Source organism: Sebastes fasciatus, chromosome 3, assembly GCF_043250625.1.
Source record: "Sebastes fasciatus isolate fSebFas1 chromosome 3, fSebFas1.pri, whole genome shotgun sequence".
NCBI classification, from domain to species: domain Eukaryota; kingdom Metazoa; phylum Chordata; class Actinopteri; order Perciformes; family Sebastidae; genus Sebastes; species Sebastes fasciatus.
In genome coordinates this window covers 20,599,841-20,624,166 of record NC_133797.1, presented here as the reverse complement: position 1 = coordinate 20,624,166, position 24,326 = coordinate 20,599,841, and the positions used below count along the sequence as shown (strand labels likewise).

The 24,326-nt window shown below is 40.1% G+C and overlaps 1 protein-coding gene across 2 annotated transcripts; it reads left to right on the top strand.

Moving 5' to 3' along the window:
- Window positions 1-863: 863 nt before the first annotated feature.
- Window positions 864-22,567, top strand: stox2a (storkhead box 2a). Of its 2 annotated transcripts, none has more exons than XM_074629515.1 (4): window positions 864-1,429; window positions 12,697-12,849; window positions 16,753-19,285; window positions 21,708-22,567. In XM_074629515.1, the coding sequence occupies exons 1-4, from the start codon at window positions 1,093-1,095 to the stop codon at window positions 21,907-21,909; spliced, it is 3,225 nt and encodes a 1,074-aa protein (XP_074485616.1). In that variant the 5' UTR covers window positions 864-1,092; the 3' UTR covers window positions 21,910-22,567. The 2 variants fall into 2 exon arrangements, with proteins under 2 accessions (XP_074485616.1, XP_074485617.1); XM_074629516.1 differs by lacking the exon at window positions 864-1,429 and adding an exon at window positions 9,395-11,137.
- Window positions 22,568-24,326: the final 1,759 nt, after the last annotated feature.

Sequence of the window (24,326 nt, the reverse complement as noted above, 5' to 3'; positions counted from 1 at the left end):
AATAGTTGCCGATTAATTTATAGGTTGACAACTAATCAATTAATTGTTGTATCTCTAAACTCTATTGTAGTTTAGGTTGTTTTACATATTTTGTATAATATATTTCATTATTACTATTATTATCACTAGTATTTTTATCATTATTATTATCATCATCATCATCACTATTATAATTATTATTGTTGTTATTTTATTATGCTTTATATGTGTGTCTGTTCAATGTTAGCTTGCAGCAGGACACATTGCCCTTTGGTAACAAAGTTAAAGTTGAGTGGAAGTTGATATTGCATTAAATTTAATTAGAGTATATGTATGGCTCAATAAGGAAGCTGGTTAATAATTAATAATTAATTTATGGAGAAGGGGTGGGATTAAATAAGGTTATACTTCTTATCACTCCTTTTCGAATATATAAATCAAGGCATCAAGTGATGACAATTTATGTTTTCTTACGCTTTTAACTGTATGCAAATACTACTTGTTTCTGACTGTCCACTTGTTGGTATGATCATTCTTTTTTTTATTTATTTATAATTTTTTTTTATTCTACATGTTCGAAATACATTTTTGAAATTAAATGAATTGAATCCTGCAGGTGTTTCTTTTTCTGGCCACTTTTTTTTATGCCATATTAGTATGTTGTTGAGAAACCTTTGCTAGACTTCTTTTGGTGTTTCAGTTATACATTAAAAATGACTATATCAGCTTAAGATTGGTAAACAACAATTTCTAACAAAAAAAAAACTGACATTGATTGTCTTGCAAAGTGTAATTTAGAAGTTTACTAGCGGCCCTTGAACGCAGCACAAGTCCTCGCCTCTTTTGTGGCTGTTAATAGGCCTACAGTATCTAATACTCTCTGACTGTAGGGGTTAGTTGGCTGCAGCAGGACGCAGTGTCAGGTTGCTTATTTCCCTGCTTTTACATGGCGCACCTGTGTTGAACTTTTTGCTGCAGACTCTGGATCATCTGGATTTCTTTAATATGTCGGATCAAGTTAAGATTATCCGGCAGTTTTTGGATAGAAACTACATGCGTGGTCTAAAAACAGTAGTTTTCTGTGATTGTCACAATTAACTTTGATTGAAGACAATGGAGAAGTCCCTTGACGTCGCTCCGCTCTCTCTGGCTCTGGTGCTGTCTCAAGTCTGCAGAGAAGATGAAGAGGACTCCCCATCATCATCACCCACCACCATAAAGTTACAGCATCACACTGGCTACGAAGTGTTCGCCAGTTTCAAAGCTGTAAACATGCAGCATTTCTGGAACAAGGAGCTGACACTGGCTCTGTCTGAGATCTTCTTCCTGGGCTGGATAGATGAGCATGTGCTGCTGCTTCAGGGACAAGAAGTTCATCTTCAGGTGCTCAGGAACGGATGGACCAGACGGACCCTCAAACCACCACAGGGCTTTCACATCAAGTGCATAGGTGGGTATGTTAAAGGTCCCATATCATGCTAATTTTCAGGTTCATACTTGTATTTTGTGATTCTACTAGAACATGTTTACATGCTGTAATGTTAAAAAAAACACTTTATTTTCCTCATACTGTCTGCTTGAATATACCTGAATTTACACTCCTGTCTGAAACGCTCCGTTTTAGTGCATTTCAACGGAATTTCGTTGCCTGGCAACAGTTTGGGTCCATGTGTACTTCCTGTCAGCTGATGTCAATCACATACACTGCAACCAGGATATAAACTGGGACACATTTAGAATGTTTACGTTTAAAACCGTGTTAATGGTCTAAATATTGTATATTTGTGACATCACAAATGGACAGAAATCCTAACAGCTTGTTTCAAACGCACAATTTCTGAATACGGGCTGTGTGTATTTCTCTGTATATTGAGCGCTTTGATACTTTCACAATATTTATAAAGCACTTAAACCTGCTTTATAATATAAAAGACATGGAAATCTTACTTTTTACAATATGGGACCTTTAAGATACATGTATAATCATGCTATTGCACTCAGCTGAAGTTAAAAGTTGCATAGGTAGTCCTTTGCACAAGAGTGGTTGCTTTCCACTTCATTTCATTCTACATGGATGTGTTTTGATTTAAAGGGGAAGGATTTTTAGAGCCAGCACTGAAGTTGCTGTCATTCATGTGCTTTGGAAATAAGTTTTTTTCCTCTCTTTGCTTAAAGCTTCAGTAGGCAGTATATATTTTGCATCATTGGGCAAAAATTACATAATAACCTTTCAGCATATTGTAATTCAAGTGTTCTGAGAGCTAACTAGACTTCAGGCAATAACATGTAATTAATCTGACAAATCTTGGTCTCCAACCCCAGAGTCAGTCAGAATGAGTCGACTAGATGACACAAATAAAGTTATTTAAACTTTGAACTGCGGTGGGCGATATTAACTCGTACCACTTAGCAGTATTTCCCCTTACACTGTATGTGTCAGTCCAGAGCTGTAGACTTGAGACGTGGATTTGAGTCAGAGTTAAGTCACAAAAATGAGGACTTGGACTTGACTGCTTGCAGACTTCAGTTAACTGTACTTGAGACTTGACACCGTAAAGACTTGAGCTAACTTGAGACTTGATAGCAAAAACATCCAAGTGTCAGGTTTTTACACCATAAAATCCCGGAACAATGAGTGCACTGTCTTTACGTCAACTGCAAACTAGGTGCTCAAGTAACTAGGGGTGTAAGAAAATATCGAAAATATTGAATATTGCAATATTATGATTTGTGATACTGTAATGATTCTCAAAAAACACTATTGATTTTTAATTAATAGTTTACATGCAATGATTAACTCAGTCAATACTTTATTTAATTTGTAAAGATATGCACCCTCTCAAAGTAGTGCTATGATGTTGGATGTTACAGGGACTGTGATAAATGCAAATGCAGATCCCACTGTTCTGATTGCATAAAAAGATTTTATACATAAATTAGATTTTTAAAAAATCACAATATTTCGCCTGGCTTACAGTATCGCAATAAATTGTATTGTAACCCCTGTATCGGGATACATATTGTATCGCTAGATCCTTGCCAATACACATGCAGCCCTAAAAGTAACAAAGAACCAAATATGAAAAAAAACAGCTCTGCAACTCTAACTGACTAATTGAAAGATTCTTCTTTATTTCACCGACCTGTTACGGCACAGGGTCTTCATCAGGGTCTTCATCAGGGTCTTCATCAGGGTGATTTACAGGGTGTTTGACAAGACTTGAGAGGTGGACTTGATGGACTCGAGACTTTAAACGTTCCCCAAGAGACCTAAAACATCTTGTCAGTTTCAGCTTGTGACCACTGTGTCTCTTTGTCCATGCAGTTTCTCTGTGTTTGTTTATGAGACTGTTACCTTTGATAATCCAAATACTTTTCTGCAGTTTGTGGCTCCTCAGAGCTTTGCTGGTTGTTTCATGCTGATTTCCACTCCTTTTTAATAGCTTGCAAATGCTGTTGATTGACATTCAACCTAATATGACTCTCCTTTTTTATATTTGTGAGTGGAAGTACTTTCGTCGGAGGTTTTTATATGATATTGTCTACTCCCTCTGTGAGTCGGGACATGAAACCAGTCGTAGCTAGTCCGATGAGGAGTTTAGGCAGCATCTCACCTTATAAACTCTACTGCTTCTTATCAGGTAGGTAAAGAGGAAACAGGACTTAGGACCAGTTCAACATTCCCACACTCATACTCATCTTCTTCTGACAAGGTAATAACTCATGTATGTGTTGGGACAGGTTTGGACGACTTTATTGTCAGAGATTCTAACCGCTGCACTCATCATACTGCCCTCACAAGCTTCTTTATCTCAGTGTGTGTGTGTGTGTGTGTGTGTGTGTGTGTGTGTGTGTGTGTGTGTGTGTGTGTGCAAAATGAGACAGAGGCGTGCAGAGCCTGTCATAGATTACCTTATTTATGACTATTCCCCAATAGAGCCTCAGTTGAGATCGTCAGTTCCATCGGTGAGCAGCATCAAACTGAAGCAAAGAAAACAGAGAAAAAGTTAGAAAACACTTGTCAGTTTGGTATATATTGATAATTGTATAAAGCGGACGCCGGATTCCTTGAACTTTTGTAAAAGCATGTCTAATATTACATTTTACATGACGCAGTTGTTCTGCAATTTGAAGGAAAAAAGTAAAGTTTGCAGCTGTGTTCTATAGGTGAAGAAAACAGTAATATACTTTAAGGAAATACGACATGAGATTTCTGGAGAAAAGAGCAGTGGTGCTATCTTACACAGCAAATGCAATATATTTAAAGGTGCACTAATCAATAATTTTATTTTAACAACGGGTCAAATGAGTTGTGTAATGTGAAAGGTGTTGCTTGCAATGATGAATCCAAAGACAAAAATCTCCCAAATCTGCAGTTCCCTTTAGGTCTAGAGAGCGTTTTAGTGTCTTAAAGGTTATTGTTTTGGTTTCATGGTATCATAACAAATTGATAAACTTTAATGAAGTAAAGCAGGAACCTTCTGAAAAAACATCAAGTTCATATTTAACAAGTATAGCTACTGTTTAGGTCATAACTAAATTCTGTTGTTGTTGTTGTTTTTAATTTTTTTATTATGTACAATATAGATATATTTCTATTTTTTTTTAATATTGTAAATTCTGCTTCTATTCAGTTGTTAACAGGGAGTCTGGATGCTAATAAACTCAAACTTGATCACAAGATGAGAAACATCTGGATCTGGGTGGCTTACAACCTCTGCGTAGCAACTTCCTGTAATCAGATTTCTATATTGAGCTGCTAGACATTGATTGTATTGAATTGAAAAGCTTCAATAAGGCCGGTTATATAGTCCAAAGGTAAATTTTAGATAGATTTGGATTTTGTGTCGCTGCTTTTTTCTGTATCTGTCTGTCAGAGGAAGTGACGTAGCTTCACTGACGCTACTGAAGCAAACACTGATAAGCTGTGGAATGTTTGTCTTATAGCTAATAACTCACCAAACTCTTTAATGCCAAAACCAACAGAGTTTATATGCCGTTGGTCCACATGTGGATGAGATATATTTTTCACCACTAGTAAACCTATAATCTACGATAGAATAGAAATGAGAAACTCAGAACGGGATCCGAAAAGTAATTTTGTTGTGTCATTGCAATGCATGAAACAGTGCAAGGGGATGTGGCCACCACATTATTGTGCAGCACAATCAATCTTTAGTTTAAAGGTCACATATTATGCAAAATGCACTTTTCCATGTCTTTTAAACATCAATATCTGTCCCCAGTGTGTCTACAGGCCACCATAGTATCATAAAAGACCATCCTCTCTCTTTTTCTCCTCCTCCGTTTGTCCGGAAATGGGTGCAGAAATAAAAATTCGCTTTTTTCCTAGTCTTCTGACGTCATTAGGCAGAAATGCAAGCCATATATGGCTTTCCTGTTTCCAGTGAAACAGAACAGCACCCCCCTCACCCCATACCCCGGCTTGGTAACCCCGCCCACGGAGTAGCCGGCTCAGCAAGCTGCGTCCGCCATTGTTATTTCGACTGTTTACTAGTAAACATGCTGAAAGGAAAACCCGCTTGTTCTGTTGTTGGCTGCAATACTCCACACAAAAGCTTGCACCATGTACCCACTTCGGATCCTCTGAAGACCCAGTGGATGGACTTTATTTTCGCTGGTGCTGTGCCCAGGTTTATAAACTTTATTCTAGCTGCTATCTCTCCACTCGTCTCTCAGAGAGAGAAAGAGAGAGAGAGAGAGCTGCTCCGGGAGGGAGGGGGAGGGTGACGCTGTTGTTGTTGAGGAAGTTTGATTGACAGAAAACGCTGACCAATCAGAGCAGAGTGGGAGGAGACAGGCTGTGAATCAGTGGTTTTCAGACAGAGGCTGAATTAGGCTCTGAGGCAGGCAGACTCAGGCTGCAGTATGAGAAGAATAAAGGGTTTTTTGAACATTGCAGCATGTAAACATGTTCTAGTGCAACATTAAAATACATCTATGAACCTGGAAATGAGCATAATATGTGACCTTTAATGGTAAGCTCATGTGAATTCAACCAGGAGTTAAATTTTAACTGTGTTTGAGATCACCTGAAACAGCTCGAGCATGCAAAACCTTTTTGAGGTGCTATTCTTATTGAAATCCTAAAGTAATAATAATAGTATGCAGATGAAAACCACTGCAGTGTAGATTTTCTAGTGTGAGCTGCAAGTTTCTGTGACTCATTTTCTCAGCTGTAGTGTCAAGATTTGAGTTTGTGAGACAAGTTCAAACAAAGTTTAGACAAATTAGGCTGTTTATTAACTGTGTGTGTAGAAGGTCAGCATTTAGCATTATGTATACTTGCAAAATGATACTTCTGAAAAAGTGTTTTTTAATGGACATAACTTGCACAAAAGACTACAGGAAAAAACTCAAACAGGTTGCAGGGAAACAGGAAGGCATTCAAATCTCAATTACTTAAAAAATGGATAAATAAAATCTAGATTATTTGAATTTTCTTTAAGTCTTAGATGGCTGAAGTCATTTAGCTGTTGTGAAATGCATTTTGATGTCTGATTTGTAAAGATATACAGAGATACATTTACTCATATGACTGCTACGTGTTTACACAATGCAGATTATCCCCCAAACTGCCTGAGTGTTTGATCAAGGCTGAGCTGGATTACAACATTTAGACAAAAGTTGTATGGAAACCAAGTGTTTTTTTAATTTTTGACAATTCAATCTGATTAACTGAGGGACTTTGTATCCGTTGGCAGGATATAAACAATGGACTGGGAGGAGTGTGTGCTCTGGAGGAAGGAAAAGTGGAGCATTTGTTCAGGAAAACACTATGGCACTGCATTCCCTGCTGTAGCCGAGGTCTCCACTGGAAGGAAAGGGAGGCTCCCAGTAGAGAATTGGGGGAAATGTTTGACGCAGCAGAGAGATTTGTTGCCGTATATCTTAATGTCACACGTGTTATGTAGGCTGTTGTGGCAAAAACGTCTTTTGTGTCTTTATTCGGTGTCTGGCCTAGAGAGCTTATTGTGAAAAGACATGTGTTGTCATAAATATTCCACTGGAGGGCAGACCATCGGCGAAAATGATCCTGTTTAGCAAGGAAGTTGGATGGAGTTGTAACAGGCCACAAATCCTTTCACAGCTCAGAACTACGGTCTTAAACAGCAGGATGGTACTATCCCACTATTGATATGTTAATGTGAACACAATGCAACATCTGTGTAGGATTTATCCTGCATGTTGGGTTCATTTAATTACATTTTATTGGTAATTTATTGTTAACACAAGCCTTTAGACACTTTCAGTCTGCATTAGATTGTTGTCTTACCCTGAGCTGATGTACTTCACCTGAAAGATATTTGATACGCAGCTATAGTCTGATAAAGAGCAGTTATTAAACGTCACCTAGGTGTAATAAATATGTGGAGATAATTTATTTCATGATATAAACAGCTGTAACAACATTTTTATGAGTTCAACACAATGTTACTCTTCAAAAATGTTTAGCCACGCTAGTGATGGCTCTACGGATGATGGTCTGTCTGAATGGTGATCTATTGACTTTTCATTTAACACCATCATTGGCTCACAGTTATAATTCATCTAATAATTTGGTTTTGACCATATACCTGCAAAACTAACCAACTCTAAATCGCTGTACATTGTGTTAAGTGCTAATTAGTGCTAATGGTCATTGTACTTTACATCACTGGAAAGCCTGTTTATTTACCTTCACGATGATGTCCAACTTGTAAGGATCATGCATTTGTGGGATGAGCAGCACAGCTGATTATGTGGGTAGCGCCCAAGAATAATTTGCCAAAATGCTCTGCCAATGGTAAACAGTGTATTCTCCTGTTGGAATTGACTCTTGTTTTGAGTTGTTTGGTGGATTGGATGATTTAACTCTCTATCAGTAACAAGGAACAAACAAGACATATTGGCTATTTTACACTTTATTCATTTAATACACCGTCAGGAGCAGTGGAAGATACATACGCAGCCACGCATTAACACAACTTGCGATTTTTAGGTTGTAGCTGACTCAGTTTTAAAGCTAGAGTGAAGATACTGGCATCATAACTAGAAAACCTAAGGAATCCATCCTTTGGTACCAACATGGCAGACTAGCTTGTCGCCAAGGAGGCTAAATAACAATCCAAAGTTACGCACAATTTTGGCAAGGAAAAACTGTGATGGACATTTTTTCAAAGGGGTCCCTTGACCTCTGACCTCAAGATATGTGAATGGAAATGGGTTCTCTGGGTACCCACGAGTCTCCCCTTTACAGACATGCCCACTTTATGATAATCACATGCAGTTTTGGGGCAAGTCATAGTCAAGTCAGCACACTGACACACTGACAGCTGTTGTTGCCTGTTGGGCTGCAGTTTGCTATGTTATGATTTGAGCATATTTTTTATGCTAAATGCAGTACCTGTGAGGGTTTCTGGACAATATTTGTCATTGTTTTGTGTTGTTAATTGATTTTGAATAATAAATATATACATACATTTGTATAAAGCAAGCATATTCGCCCGTTCCCATGTTGATAAGAGTATTAAATACTTGACAAATCTCCCTTTAAGATACATTTTGAACAGATAATAAATGTGCGATTAATTTGCGATTAATCATGATTAACTATGGACAATCATGTAAATAATCTCAATTAAACATTTTAATCCATTGACAGCCCTAGTTTTTCTATAAAAATGAGAATAACGGTGTAAAATGTATCATTCCCTCTAATATTACAAATCATATCGCAATTGCAATATTAGTTAAAATAATTGCAAATAGATATTTTTTAAAAATCGTGCGGCCCTACTGTGGATACCTGTATTTTTCAGAAACTTTCTTGCCACTATCAGGAGTCACCTTTCTCCCAGTTAGTGTAACTGTGTCTTATAGTTGTTGTAAGATAAGTGTTGAAGGATCTCAGTGTTTCAGCAGCGATGCGATGGTGTATTTTCTGTCCATATAACAGACAGTTCGTCTATGTGGTGTCTGTCTGCTTCTATCTTGAGTAACTGGCTCTTTAAGGGAACAGCACTCAAAGGTAACAGCTATGAGATCATCGGCTTGCGTCGTCATGGCAACAAAGGCTGTTGCAGCACTACTGAGAAATAAAATGGCTGGCGTGGTGTCGCTCTCCCTCCTCCTCCTCCTCCTCACCCCTCCTTCCCTTCCTCTCCTCTTTCTCTTTGGTATCAGTGAACTGGAGCAGATTGGTTGTGACACCGTCCCCCCCCCACCTTCCTCCTCCTCCTCCACCCGTGGCCCGTCCTGCCCTCTCACTTTGCTCCTTATTCTGTCCCTCCAACCGTCCATTCACACTCCACACATGTGAGTCAGCAGGAGTCTGCAGCTAGCAGGAGCTGCCACTCTGGACGTGATTAAGGTGATGCTTTGGTCCTTTTTCCCTGACAGCTCCACACGGTATTAGTTACTGAATCAACCGGTGGAAAGCACTAATGAGAAAGACACAAATCAGCACCTTTTAAAATGACTCCCTTCGGTTGTGGCCCTGTCAGGTGAGACACAAAACGAAGGAAGGATGGTGGTTCAAGGGGCCCCTCATCCTTCAAGAGCAGAGGGAACAAGAGGGGAAGGATGGAAATTCAGCCAAAGATTCAGAGCCTGAGCTATTCCCCGGACATCATCTGAGAGCTGAATATGTTTTATTTTTTCTTGTGTGTGTTTGGAGCTGTTGATAGTTGCTCTCCTCTCTGCCTTATGCATGTCCTCGATCTCTCTCTCTCTCTCTCTCTCTCTCTCTCTTGCATCCTCTCCTCCCCTCCCCTCAGCCTCAATCACCCAGACACAGACGCATGCATGCTCACGCAGAATCGCGCGCAGCAGGCGGATGCGCGCATACACACTTTCTCTCACACACACATACACGTACACACACACATACTCACACACCCTTCCTGGAGGTGCTGGGAGCAGCTGCAGCATTAGCGTTGAAAGAGATTTGCCGTTGACTGGAGTTTGCATCCCCCCCTGTTAATGAATGGATGCTACGGCGATGGGCTCGGGAGCTTCTTGCGTTGGATTGCGGGAAACGGTGGATATCTATTCTTGAAATTTATTTATTTATTTCTATGCTCTCCATTTTTTTCTCCCCACCCTCTCCTGGTGTGCTGTTGTCGAAAGGACGATGGGGTCTTGTGCTTGATCGGATAAAGATGGAGGTGAACGTGGTGTCTCCGGTGCTTGGCATACTATTGAGGTTTCACTGCCCATTAGGGTGAATGGAGCTTTTATTTCTGTTTTTTTTTTAAGTGGGCTCTTTTGTTTTGCGGGGATCGGCCGAGCACTCCTGTGGTGAATTGAGCTATTGTCGAAGACTGGGCCTCTTAAGCTTTGAATATTTGACCATCCATCCATCCCCTCCCTTCCTTCCCCCTTTACCTTCTACTGAAAAGGAACAAGCGGATCCCAAAAACCTCCACTGAAATCTCTCCTCGCCGTCCTCCTTGCTTCCAATGCCCCATTTCCCTCATCTCTACCCCTGCCCCCCCCACCTCTCTCCTGCTCCCTCCTCCCACATCAGAGCGGCTACGTAATGTGCCTCCCTACGCATGCAAATGGGGATGCTACAAATGGTGGCTGGGACTGATGCCGATGAAAGGGTGATGCCTCGCGCAATCACCTGCACCTCCGCCGCCGCTGCCATCGCTCCAGATCAGCCTGGGAGAGCCCAGCAGCCGATGACAACCACCCACAGTGCGAACACGGTCGTTTGTAGCTTGCTCGTGGATGTAAATGAGACGTGTGTATGTGTGTGAAGGTGCACACTGGTTCCTGCCATGTCTGGTGTGTGATCGCTCTAGCGGGACGTTCTTACTGATGCGGGGGAGGCACTGAGCCTGAGGTTGGTCGACCTCCCCCTGCACACCCCCCCCTTCCCCACCTCCCTCCTTCCTCCCCCCTTCCACCACCCCCACTCCACCTTATCCCAGAAGCCCCCGGGGGTGAAGGCCACCTGGTAAAGGGGTCACGATGAAGAAGAACCGCAGCAGCAATCTGCGGCGGGCCTGGCCCAGCCCGGAGCTTACCGAACGCCCGCTGGAGCACAATCTCTCCCGTAGTGAGAAAGACATCCGTGTGCAGAAGCAGCATCTTCCTCCCCCTCCTGCTCCTCATTTCTCTCCGTCCCCGCCAAGTTATCGTGCGCCAGGTGAGTCTTTTGACACTCCCACCAAACAGAAGCTCCACCCTCTTTCTACGCAGAGCAACGACACCGTTTGATTTGGGGGCAAAGGGCAGAGTTCAAAGTGGACAAAATGTCCGTGTTATCAAGTAGTAAATGATAACTTCAATATATATATAGTATCAAATGATGTAAAATAGGGAAGGAGAAATATTTTTGAATTATTCAATCTAAATCTTTGGACTCTTTTGGCTCATTTTGAAATTCAAAACGTTTTTTCTGTGGGTCCAAATCTCTGTAACCTTTTTACTTCCTGACACATTTTCCCATCTCCTTCATATTTACTGACCTGTATTTTAAAAAATGATTTTTTTTTACATCATGTATAACATTTTATAAACCCTAAACTTCAGTCAATGTACGATACATCAGTCGCATCACCTTTGCGACAAATTTTGTGACAGATTCATATTTTGTTTGAGATTACATCTCATCACAAACTAATGTACTTACCAAGAAAATCAGATCCTTTCTGTCCCTTTGATTATAAATATTTGCATATCTTTGAGCTGTCTTCTTGCTTCATTATAAGATATGAAACATAAATACTACAACCTCATTCCCATACTATACTATACTATAAAAGCACAGGACAGGGAGATTTTTTTTGAGCAATTCACTGGCAAATCCAGCTTTTCTCATGTTTACTAAAGAAAAAGATATGAGTAAAGCCTCGTAAAGCCACATAAAGCTTAAGCGGCTGTGATACTAAGCAGAGATAACGTCATCGTGTTGCTTAACTGACCATTCAGCTCAGTGTGGCGAGGACACAGGGCCTTGCACAGACTTCAGCTCAGGTAAAAGAAGTGTGGATAGTAAAATGATAACATTAAAACAGTGATCAATGAGGCAACATTAATTCTGTTGTTTATCCGTTTGGACATCAGGAGACGTAATGTTAGGTTAGGATATCAAAGATGGAGAGTATTTTCTACACAGTGTATCGCGTGATTCTCCATCGATCACCAGATTTAGGTCAGAGGACGGGGTCAGCTACGGCACAGATGCTGCAGCGATGGATTCAGTGTGTTGCTTTACAACCTTTCAGCTGGGCAGATGTTTGCTCTCAGAGGGGCTTGAAGCGGGGCCGTCTGGTTGTAGGATGATCTCACTACTCACTATTGCTGACAGCAAAGCCAGCTTAATTCAACAAAGGCAACAGAGAATTTCTGTGTGTAAGTTCTCGATGTGGCGCTTAAGTCAACTTATATTTTGATCAATTTCAAATATGTTGGGTTTGATTGTGTGCGCTTCCTTTTTCTGTTTTTGTGAGATGACGTGAATTGAATAATTTGCAAAGACTCAGGTGATCTCGCACTACTGTTTGCTGCAGCGGCTGCCTCGCTTTGCTAACCTACGAGAAACAGGAGGAACGAGAGGCTAAAGGAAGCACGGAGAGGAGGGGTGGAGCTGTGAGAGGCAGCATGCAAACTGCTGCTGTTTGACCATTACATCATAGCTTCACACGCTGCGCCTGCTGTTCATTCATGATCTAACAGTTGTGCCTCCTCCTCCTCCTCCTGCAGGTGACGTGTCTCCGATCAGTATGTCACCTATCAGCCAGTCACAGTTCATCCCGCTGGGGGAGATCTTGTGCCTGGCCATCTCTGCTATGAACTCTGCCCACAAGTCTGTCAACCAGGAGGCTCTGGTGGAGCACCTCACTGCCAGCTTCCCAGGTACGCTCCTATGACCTCCTTCTTAAAAATGGGACTGCACTTAAGCATGCAGAAACTGATTTTTGAATACATTATGTGGCATATGTTGTTTGACAGGTAAAAATGCATCCGTGCATTTTGGTTTATTGTCTTCTGATGTGTTGCTTATTTTAATCAGTTTCATTTTACATGTGTCTAACATAAAAGCCAGGTTCAAAGAGCAAAGTAGTGATCTATGTAGGCTTTAAACATCTACTGATCTCACCTCAGGGACTCATTTCGGTGATACTTCATCCTGTAAAATCTTGCAAGCAATATCATAATGTTTCAACAGGGATATATCTGAAACTATTAGTCAATTAAGCGATTAGTCAATTGTCTGAACATTAATCGGCAACTATTTTGATAATCGATTTATTATTTTAATGGTCATTTTTCAAGCAGCTTCTCAGATGTGAGGATTTGCTGCTTTTCTCTGTTATATATGATATTAAGCAGAATACGTTTGGAAATTGAACTTCTGTTTGGGCAAAATAAGACATTTGAAGATCACGGTGAAAAATTTGGTGGACTTTTTCTAGGGATGTCACGAGAACCGATACGTGATACGAAACGTGAAGGTACTCAGCTAACAGCTAACGTACGGAGGTTGCACTGAGTAACATTATGATGCGTTCAGTAAATATGAATATTGGGCAAAGGTAAATTATGATGTTATCATGATGTGTTCAAATGTAATCTTGTCAGATTCAGTTTTTGGCGAGAAACTTGAGGCGGATCATCAGTTATTAATAATAAATATGCAAAAACTATTATGCAAACGGTAATAAAGAGTGGATGTTGAAGTACATGAGATTTATTGTTGTTTTTCACCGTGATGGAATTGAAAATTGAGAATCGTGGAATTTCACTGGTATTGGTATCGACTACTAAATTTCTGGTATTGTGACATCCCTACTTTTTTCATTATTTTCTGACATGTTATAGACAAAGTTATTACAGTCCTATTTTACATATTAAATCCACAATTACTCTTTTAGGTGAAACAGGCCTAAAAAGTACAAAAACACTTCAGCTCCCCGTCCCATCCTCCTCTCCTACATTTTTTTACTTATATATATTGTTTGGGGTTTTCTTCACAAGTGATGACACTGTCTATGAACACATTCTGTTAAAGTGATTTGAAAAACCTCAACTAGTTTATATACTTTAAAAACAACCAGACCAATATTCATTGTTACACTTGTGTATTACCTACAGTAGATGGCAGCTGGCGCGCCCTCAGTTTAGAGAGGCAGGCGGGAACAAAGCAATGTACTGCTGTGGACGGGACCGGCAGCAAAACTTATTTTAGTCACCTAAACGACAGGCCCACCTACAAGAAATCAATAATCAATATAATTTTAAGTGTACGCTATATTTAGAATATTTTCACCGCTTTATCTTGCTGTCAGATAGCCCTTTCCGACGGGGAACTGAACTGAAAGTGAAACTTATCTATGCTCTCTTCAAAGCTACCGGACTCCGTTGACAAATACAGTATAGATAAGTTTCACTTTCAGTTCAGTTTCCAGTTGGAAAATATTTTAAATATAGTGTACACTTAAACTGATATGGATTTTTTAGGTGGGCCTTTCTTTTAGGTGGCTAGAAAAAAAACTATAATTTGTTTTTACCGTCTCAAAATTGTCACGTTGTTCCAAAAATATTTTACAATGTGAATATATATAATGTTTTAACAGTATAGTTATTTTTTTTCTTTACTAAAATGATTAAAACAATTAAATCCAGGATTTGAAAAAAGCCTTAAATGTATTCAAACACAACATTTAAAAGTACAGGTTTAACCAAGTTGTCAGTCAAATGTAATGGGAAGCATGTCCCTCAAATTCATCTTTACTTCTATATGATACCACAGTGAAAAGGAGTCGAACTTATAGGTTGCATCATTTCTGTTTAAAAAAAACACAGGGTGATGTAATGTCAGGCAACACAAGACCATGCTAGACAAAGGTTATGAATGATGTTGTTTAAAATGGACTACTGGTAATGTTGATTTGGTCATTTAAATAAGCTTTTGAGGTGATTAAATATCCTCAGGAGTCACCTGGGAATGCAGTGTTTAATTTATTAAGTACCAATTGTTTTTACATACAGATTCATGTCATGGTATCAGTATTATAGTAGATATACAAGTCATGGACATTCCTTAAAATACACAAGGATTTATGGGAGCTGTGGTAGTTGTCAATTTAAGAAAAGTTGGGTTAGTCAACAAAAAAAAAAAAAGCCTATTTGATGTGAAAACTCACCTAAAACTTTTTAAAGAGGAGCAGGAAAGACCTGCCATCATTTTTTTATCATTTTAGGATGAATTGGAGGATTTTAAAATATATATGAATTGCGTCATTTTTATTCTTATTTAATTTTTTACAAATTCTATTATTAATTTTAAAAATGATAAAAAATTATTATTATATTATTATTCAAATAAATAGCTAATAAAACTCTGATGTACCCCTCAGTGAGTCTGTCTGTAAAAAATCATGTTCATTCATTCATGTGCTGTCAAGCAAGATTCAAGTGTGTGGATGAAGCATTAAGCTGTTCAATTTGATTGAGTAATTTACATTTTCTACGTGCCTTGTAACGTTACTTCTCCACTGCTCTTTAGTCGTCGTTACTGAAAAACCTCACTTCAGTGAGTCTGCGACTTGCCACAAGTCAGCTTAGTTTATGCGGAAGTCAGCCCGCTATGGCAACGATACATACGCATAAAAATGTCCGCCGCTCTGACCATCCTGCTACGTTGATTTGAACGGGAATGTCCGTTCTATTCCTATATTCTATTTTCTATTGTTTCCAAACATACTTAATGTGTCAAGTTCAATTTTAGAAAACTGTGAATAAAACGTTGCACAATACATCTACAATATCTCTACATGATGTGATGGTGCATTCATGAAAAACATGGCAACTATCGTTTGAAAATTTCACTCCACATAAGCATTATATAAAGCGTGAATGAAATGATGGAATACGAAGATGCAGAATATGCATTTTTTTTTTTTATTTAAAAAAAGGTGATGAGAAATTTAAGGGAAAAGTTTAAATAGTACTTCAGTTTAGTTTGCTCTTCAAATAATGTCAATAATTAGTTGGCTTTTTTTTCCATGCTCTGAAAAAAATTCCGAAATACCTTGCATCATCCTCACCCAGTTCCATCTTTCACTCCTATTTTTCTCATATTTAATATGCCTCTGGTGTGATTATATATGTCTGATTTACATTTTAATAGATGTTAAAACATGCATTGTGAGTGACTGAAACATCAAGTTCCACATTGTATTCATAATAAAATAGCCCTCAGGCTAGTTTTATGTTGTCATCTTATCCCCAAAAAATGCTCACATTGTGCAAGACAAAGAAATCTCAGTTCTTTTTCTTCAACAACAAAATGTTCAAAATGTCCTGTATTTGAACAATTTTAATATAAATTTAAAAAAATTAAGACTGCATCTGACAATTATTTTCATTATCGATTAATCTGTCGGTTATTTTCTTGATTATTTGATTATTTGTTTGGTCTATAAAATGTCAGAAAATGGTGAAAAATGTCTATCAGAAAGCCCATTTCCCAAAGCCCAAGATGAAATCCAAAAATGTCTTGTTTTATCCACAACTCAAAGATATTCAGTTTACTGTCATAGAGGAGTAAAGAAACTAGAATATATTCCCATTTAAGAAGCTGGAATCAGGGAATTTTGTTCGTTTATTTGTTAATTACTGATTAATTGATTATCAAAATAGTTGCCGATTAATTTAATAGTTGACAACCAATCGATTAATCATTTCAGCTCTATCTTTTTTAACTGAAATTTATAAAGCTGTGCTTCAACTTTGTCTGATCTGTGTTTCCTGCAGGCGTGCCTACACCCAGCTCAGAGGTTCTGCGACATACCCTGAACATGCTGGTGCGAGAGAGGAAGATCTACCCAACTCCAGAGGGCTACTTCATTGTCACCCCCCAGACCTACTTTATCACTCCTTCCCTCATCAGAACCAACAACAAGTGGTATCACCTGGATGATCGGCTGCAAGAGCGCCAACCGCAACAGTCACCGCAGCAGCAACATCAACAGCAGCAGCAGCAGCAGCAACCTCAGCAATGCACTTCGCCGCCGTCTGGCAACGTAACACCATCCACACCTGGCTGCCTGAGAGAGAGGCCTCCTCGCAAGAATCACAATGACTCATACAACTCCTATCGCGAAGACTCGTCCAGACTTCACAGTAGTAAGTCACCAAAGGAGCACAGGGGAGATTCTCATCAAAGTAAGCCCCCCAAGGATCACAAGGGCGGAGAACCTCCACCAAACACGTCAGCCAAGGAGCACCGAGGAGAACCGCCGTCATACCCTTATCCCCCTGTTCCCACTCCCCCTCCTGTCCAGCAATCGCCGCCCCAAGAGCCTGCTGAAAAGAGTAAAAGCATCACTTCTTTCCCTTATAAAAGTGACACTCTGACCAAAAAGAAAGAAGGAAGTGGTGGCGGTGGAAGTGGCGAGAAGCAATCCAAAAGGTTCGGTCTCAGGCTCTTCAGGCTGAGTTTCAAGAAGGACAAAATGAGGCAGCTGGCCACCTTCTCAGCCCAGTTCCCCCCAGAGGAGTGGCCTCTTCGTGACGAGGAAGTGCCAACCACGGCCATTCCCCGCGAGGTGGAGATGGAGATAATCCGCCGAATCAACCCTGACCTAACAGTGGAGAATGTGGCAAGGCACACGGCTGTGATGAAGAGGCTGGAGGAGGAGCGTACGCAGAAGAACAAGGCGGGGTCAGCCCAGCACAGTGCACGGAGCAGGAGGGGGAGGGGCCACAGGAGGACCCTACATGGGAAGTCTCGCTCACACAGCAAGCCCCGAACCTCCAGAGGAGACCCGTCTGAGGGTTCAAACTGGGACCTTTTGTTCATGGAAAGGGACTACCGCTTCTTTAGCCACTCGTTAGTTCGCTCGCCTCGGGAGGCCATGTACACCTTGGAGCGCAGGCGAAGTGGAGGCGCAACCTACCTGGTCCATAGCAACCCCAACATTACTGAATCGTACTGCCCTGTTACCCCTGAGTGGGACGTGTCTGGGGAGCTAGCCAAGAGACGGACGGAGATGCCCTTCCCAGAGCCGTCGCGCGGGACGTGCCAGTCCAGAGTGCAAAGAAGTCACAGTCACAATCAGGACAGGAAGTCGCGTCACGAGAGGTCAGATCAAGCTAAGGAACGCTCTCGGTCCATGGACAACTCCCTCAAGGGCCCGTCACTGGGGGCGCCAGAAGACTTTGACCCCACTCTGGAGGAGCGTAGTCATTACTACACGGATGACGGCACCCTGCGCGCCACGCAGAAGTCCTCCCACTACTCAAGGATCATGTTCTCTGCTGCTAAGTTCCACTCTGATTTTAATGTGCCTGATTTGGGGAAAGGGAGTTTGGACGAGTCAAGGATCCGGAGTACGATGGAGAGGAACAAAAGCAGAGACAGCTTGCCATCGTACAATGAGCTAATGGGACTTTCTCCTAAGCCCTCAACAGATGAGTACTTCCAGTGCAATACGTCAAATGAAACAATCCTAACTGCCCCTTCGCCTCAGGCAAAATCAGAATATGACACATTAACCTCATCAGGGGGACTCCGAAAGGGCTCTCCGGCTGACCGCCAAACGCCTCACCTCACTTCTCCTCACACGATGGAGTACAAAGAGGACTTGTCGGCAGCAAAGGGACAGAACGGCTCAGTGCGACTGACGCCAAGCCAGACGCCGGAGCCGGTGCAAAATGCCCGTTTGACGCCACACCAACACAATGTAGATCCCGGTGGGGGAGGAGGCAGTATGGTGATCAAGAGGAAAGAAATCTTCAGCAAGGACACTTTGTTCAAACCTCCACACAATGCCTTGTCCACAGGCTACGTGGACAGCAGCTACACCAAGTCCGGCACATTGCGGAAAGCCTCACATGCCAAATCAACAGAGGCCCTAGACAATCCTGAGCCCCAGCAGCCTTCCAATTCAGCCACTTCCTCAGCGTCACCGGCAGTTTTACAGGGCTGCTTAGAGCCAACAGTCCCCTCCGCCTCCTTTGACTATTATAATGTATCAGATGATGAGGAAGAGGAAGAGGCAGAGGAGGACTCGCACAAAGAGTTGGCGACTGCAGAGGACAACAAAGACCACGGGGAAGTGGGTGGTAACGGTGGAGGCAGTGGTGGTGGTGGGGAGGGAACCATGCAGTGGCTACTGGAGCGGGAGAAGGACCATGATCTGCAGCGGAAACTGGAGACCAATCTGACCTTACTCAGCCCCAAGGAGACGGAGAACAGCAGCAGCCAGAAGTCGGCCCACTCTGCCCGTTTGGACAGCATGGACAGCAGCAGTGTCACGGTGGACAGTGGATTCAACTCCCCCAGGTATGCGCCAAAATAAACTATGACACTATCAAACTGTTTGCTCTTAAAACGTCTTAAACCAGCATTATTGGTAAAGTTTGGGTGGTAAACTGAAGTAGAACACAGTGCAACCAAAAATACCCCCAAGCGTCTGGATTGCTGTCAAACCAGATGTTGGCATATGGAAGTCTTTATGTAATATAATGTAAGTAAAAGTCCCTCCATTTGTTTTAAAAAGCTAAACAAAAGGTGGTGGTAACTCTGAATGCTCTGAGGCCAAATAAACTTTTTTTATTTTGACAAAACAAAAAAAGTCTCAAGGTCCACTTGCTAGCTTTATTTTGGAGCATGCAGCTGCATCTCACAGTTTTCCTCACTAGACGGAGTTTGTTCAGTTGTCATCACATGACTGAAGTATGGAGGTTGATGCATCTACAAACAAATTCAGGTCTTGAATTTGTATCTACACTCAGTGGCCACTTTAATAGATACACACGTAGAATATAATTCAATCCAATATAACATCCATCTTTAAGAAGCTCATAATGTTTTCGGTCAATGTGTAAATTCAATTATATGTTTATTATTGAGGTTGGATTGCATTTGATTATACAGGTGTAGCTAATAAAGTGGAAACTAAGTGTATGTTTATATTGAATATAATGTTTTGCTATTTTAGGAGCAGCTGTTAGTTCCAATGTTCCCCATTTCATCAGACAAATGTTGGTAAAACAGTGAAAAGGACCATTTTCCTGCTTTAACAACAGTCTAGTAACATTTGTGAGTGAAATCTACCCAAGACTGGACAAATCTTTGTTTCTATAAGAGGTGTGCAGTGTCATCATGCTCACAATTCATATGTTTCGACCATGAACTTGGCTTTGGGGTTAGCTGATCACATGTAAAGCACACACTTCAATTGTTGAATTAAATTAATTTGATTCACAGATTCAGACTTCCTTGGTTACCACCAGTTCCATGCTAAACAATAAACAATAATACCTTTAGTATTTAGTATTAAAGCAACTTGAATCACACAGCTCGGATACTGGATGGATACAATGCATCACCTTGAGATGAATAGTTTAAAGTTTTATATAAACAACTGCAAACATCTGTTTGTCAGACAAACAAATGTACTAGCTAGCAAACTGTTTCTGCTCCTTGAGTGAAACATGAACACAATGCTGCAGTTTAATCACTTGTGAAATGAATCCCTTGTGAACCAGCAAAATTTACCGGATAGTTGCCAGAAGAGATAACCACCAATTTAATATTGCACTTCCATGATGATGTTGGACTGACTCAAAACAATATACTAGATAAACTTCCCATAATGCAACTGAAACATCTGTCATTAGATACATGCTATTCTACCTGTAACACAAGCTTTCTGTCAAAAAATTCTCAATCTGAGTTAAAAGAAAATAACCCTGATGACATCATCTGGGTTTTTAGAAAGCTCCCTTCAGAGCTACAGAAGACATTATACGGAATGCCCCTTTAATACATATTATTAAAACATGCTACATATGTAGGCTCCTGAGATAGTGCAGGATTGCCCGCTTGCCCGGGGCAAATATAATGCCATGCTGGGCTAGTAAATCTAGCAACTCACTGTAAAGAGGAAGTAAACACATTGTTTTTTTCCGGAGCTGATAATGGAAGTAGCTAAGGAATGATCCATCTCGCATCCTTCTCATCTCTGTTGAGAGTTGCACATGTGCAGTACTGATCAGGCATTCTCCAAAAAATGGAGGTGGGACAAAGACAAAGTTTATGAGCTGAAGCGCAAGCGAGCATTTCAATTATCCTGGAAACAGGAGTTTAGTTGGGTGGCGTTAGAGGATGCGGGCGAAACTCTAGATTAATTTACTTAAATAAGGATTAAATAAGATAATTAACTGCGTCTAGGGGCAAGTTAAAACTGACTTTGGGCAAGTATATTTCTGAGTGAAAAAGTTAACGTTAACGTTGAACCCTGAAGTATTCTTTAGACATAAATATTGGGCTTAAATATATAAAATAATGTAGAACTAGAAATTACATAACATGAAACATGTGCCACATATTTACAAGTTATTATATGAATATAATTTCATTATTTATCATCTCCTAATATGGTTAAGGCTTCTACTCTGCGACTCAAAGTTGCTTTAATCTATTTTGTACTATTATTATTTTAATGTATTTTCCAGGATGAATGGCAAAAAAGCTTTTGTGCTTATTTTTCTTTTCTTTTTTTTAATGAAGGAAACCTGGAAGGAATTTTTATTATTTTCATCAACTAGAATTTATCTCTGTTTTTCTTATATAATATAGTTTCAGTTTATCTTAGTGGTATTCTTCTTTCTAGCCGAACACCACTTATGCAATACACACTGTGAGATTTTTCAGTGCATTTTGAATGCAAACACTTGACTTTGTGTTGTCTCCTGTGCAGGACGCGTGAAAGCCTTGCATCCAACACATCCAGCATAGTGGAAAGCAATAGACGGCAGAATCCGGCGCTGAGCCCCGGCCACATCGGCACCAGTGGTATCGGACTGCCATTCAGCTTTCGCGCCATCCCAGAACCCCCCACCACACAGCCTGAGAAACTCCAGAAGTCATCAAACTGCCTGGCCTCCATCACCAGCGTCTGACAGGCAGCACAGACTGAGACCATGAAAGGTGGTGGAGGAGAGAGGAAGTGAGGTGTTTCACCATTTTGACCCTCACTTTCCTCAAACCAATACACACACACATAAACACACACACACACACACACACACACATCTTCAGACTCCTGAGAATCCATTTACTGGGACTGTTACAAAAACAGGCATGGCTTCAAGAGACTGTTCCCACAGCTTCAAGAACTTTACTGCAAAAAAGAGAAGAAAAACTACAGAATATCAAGACCGCTGTAGGTGAAGACACCTACCTGAAGTACTTTGATTTTTGGTGACATGGACTCTAGTTTGGCTTATATCAAGATTCTTGACTATTGGTATTGGAAAGTAGTAGACTATAGGATTCAAGTTACATTTGGAAATATCAAAAAACTTTTTATATTACTTAACAATACATGTCCAATTAAATGTTCTCCTTCCTGAAATAGCGTCAAGGTCTTCAGGACGATTCAATGTATCAGCACAATGTCGAGACAATAAAAGTTGATCCTGAGAACAACGAATGAAAGATATAAAAACATAAATCAGCTCAGATTTGTGTACCGCAATGCAAATGATGTATGTATACTCGATACTTTTGATATCCTAATTATTATAATGGTGGTATTAAAGATGCTATGTGACCAAACATGGTGTTTGTACAGAATGAGCTGCACCTCCACCCTCACACGTACACCACACCATACTTCGCGAAATAATCTCACCACAAGGTTTATTTTGGTGTCTGATCTGGAGCTTTCAATCATGTCACATGATCTTCCTCAGCAGGTTACAGTTTCCAAGTTTGCCAATGGAAATATGAACATCTGACGACTCTTGTAGGACTAGCGTAGTCCATGTTTAAGCTTAAAAGTTGAGATTGAAAATTCATTCTTGGCCTTTGGAAACAGCAGTTGACAAAACAATCTCACCACACGGTCTATTTGTAGCTATTCTGGAGCTTTCAGTCGTATCACATGATCTTCCTCAGCAGATGTAGTAGGCTCAGTTGTCATTAAAATGCAGATTTTGTAGTGAGATTGTTTTGTTGACTATTGTATGTTACCCGTTTAATAGGAGGAATTGATTTTAAATTACTAACAGGTTCGTGGATTCTCAAGCGTGATATTAATATAAAAATGTTAGGTTTATGTTGGGAATTCTGGGCTTCACTTTTATTTCTTGTTTTCACTTCTCCTCGAAACAGCACAGACATGGTGCATTGTGGGAACTGTAGGCAGAATGAGTAGACTGTGTAACCACAGGTGCTACAACTCGCAAACTTTAAATGGTCAGTTCATCCAGATTTCATTTTCAATTTTCAGTAGATAATAGTTTGAAAATCAGATTGTAGTCAATTGACTATAAAATTAATTAAATAGTAATTTGATAATTGATTCATCTTTTAGGTCATTTTCTTTAATTAATCTTTTAAGTGATTTTTAACCAAAAATGGCAAAAAGTGATGTGTTTCAGCTTCTCAAATGTGAGTATTTTCTGCTTTTCTTGGTTGTCTATGATAGTCAACTAAAACAAGACATTTTAAGGCATCATGAGCGTTGGAAACTTGTGATGAGTATATAGACCATATGATTAATGGAGAAAATAATCATTAAGAATGACTAAAATGTGTCACTACAGTTGCTACAATTGTTGTAGACTCAGCAGTTGTGGTTGTGAGATAAAAAAATAAGTTTAAATAGTAAGTTAAACCTGATTTCATTTAATTTTTTTTTAGAAAAAATAGTTCCTAATGGACTGACATTGGGGTATGTGCATTATCCAGAGTAACCAGGATATTGTTTTGATAATTGGGATTGTTTGAGTCATTTTTCAAGCAAAAATGACTCACATTTCTAGAGCTGCAATGATTAATTGATTAGTTGTCAACAATTCAATTAATCAGCAACTATTTTGATAATCTTTTAAACGGTTTGAGTAAAACCGTTTAAGGAAAAAAAAGTCTAGATTCTCTGATTCCAGCTTCTTAAATGTGAATATTTTCTGGTTTCTTTACTCCTCTATGACAGTAAACTGAATATCTTTGAGTTGTGGACAAAATGAGACATTTGAGGACGTCATCTTGGGCTTTGGGAAACACTGATCCACATTTTTCACCTTTTTCTGACATTTTATAGACCAAACAACTAATCCATTAATAATAATAATCGACAGATTAATCGACAATGAAAATAATCGTTAGTTTTAGTCCTACAAATTTCATGGTTCCAGCTTCTAAAATGTGATGATTTCCTGCTTTACTTTGTCTTATATGTAAGTAAACAGAACAGCTTTGCTTTTTGAAGTGACAAAGAAAGATATCTGAATATGTCACCTTGGGCTCAGGGGAACTGTGATTGGCATTTTCTCTAATCTCCAAGAGTTTGTGGACAAAAGGATGATTCAGT

Bases quoted from the DNA above. Each gene is read 5' to 3' on its own strand.
- stox2a (XM_074629515.1), top strand. From the start codon at position 1,093: ATGGAGAAGTCCCTTGACGTCGCTCCGCTCTCTCTGGCTCTGGTGCTG. The intron at 12,850-16,752 runs GTACGCTCCTAT...TGTTTCCTGCAG, and splicing joins CCTCACTGCCAGCTTCCCAG to GCGTGCCTACACCCAGCTCA. The intron at 19,286-21,707 runs GTATGCGCCAAA...TCTCCTGTGCAG, and splicing joins AGTGGATTCAACTCCCCCAG to GACGCGTGAAAGCCTTGCAT.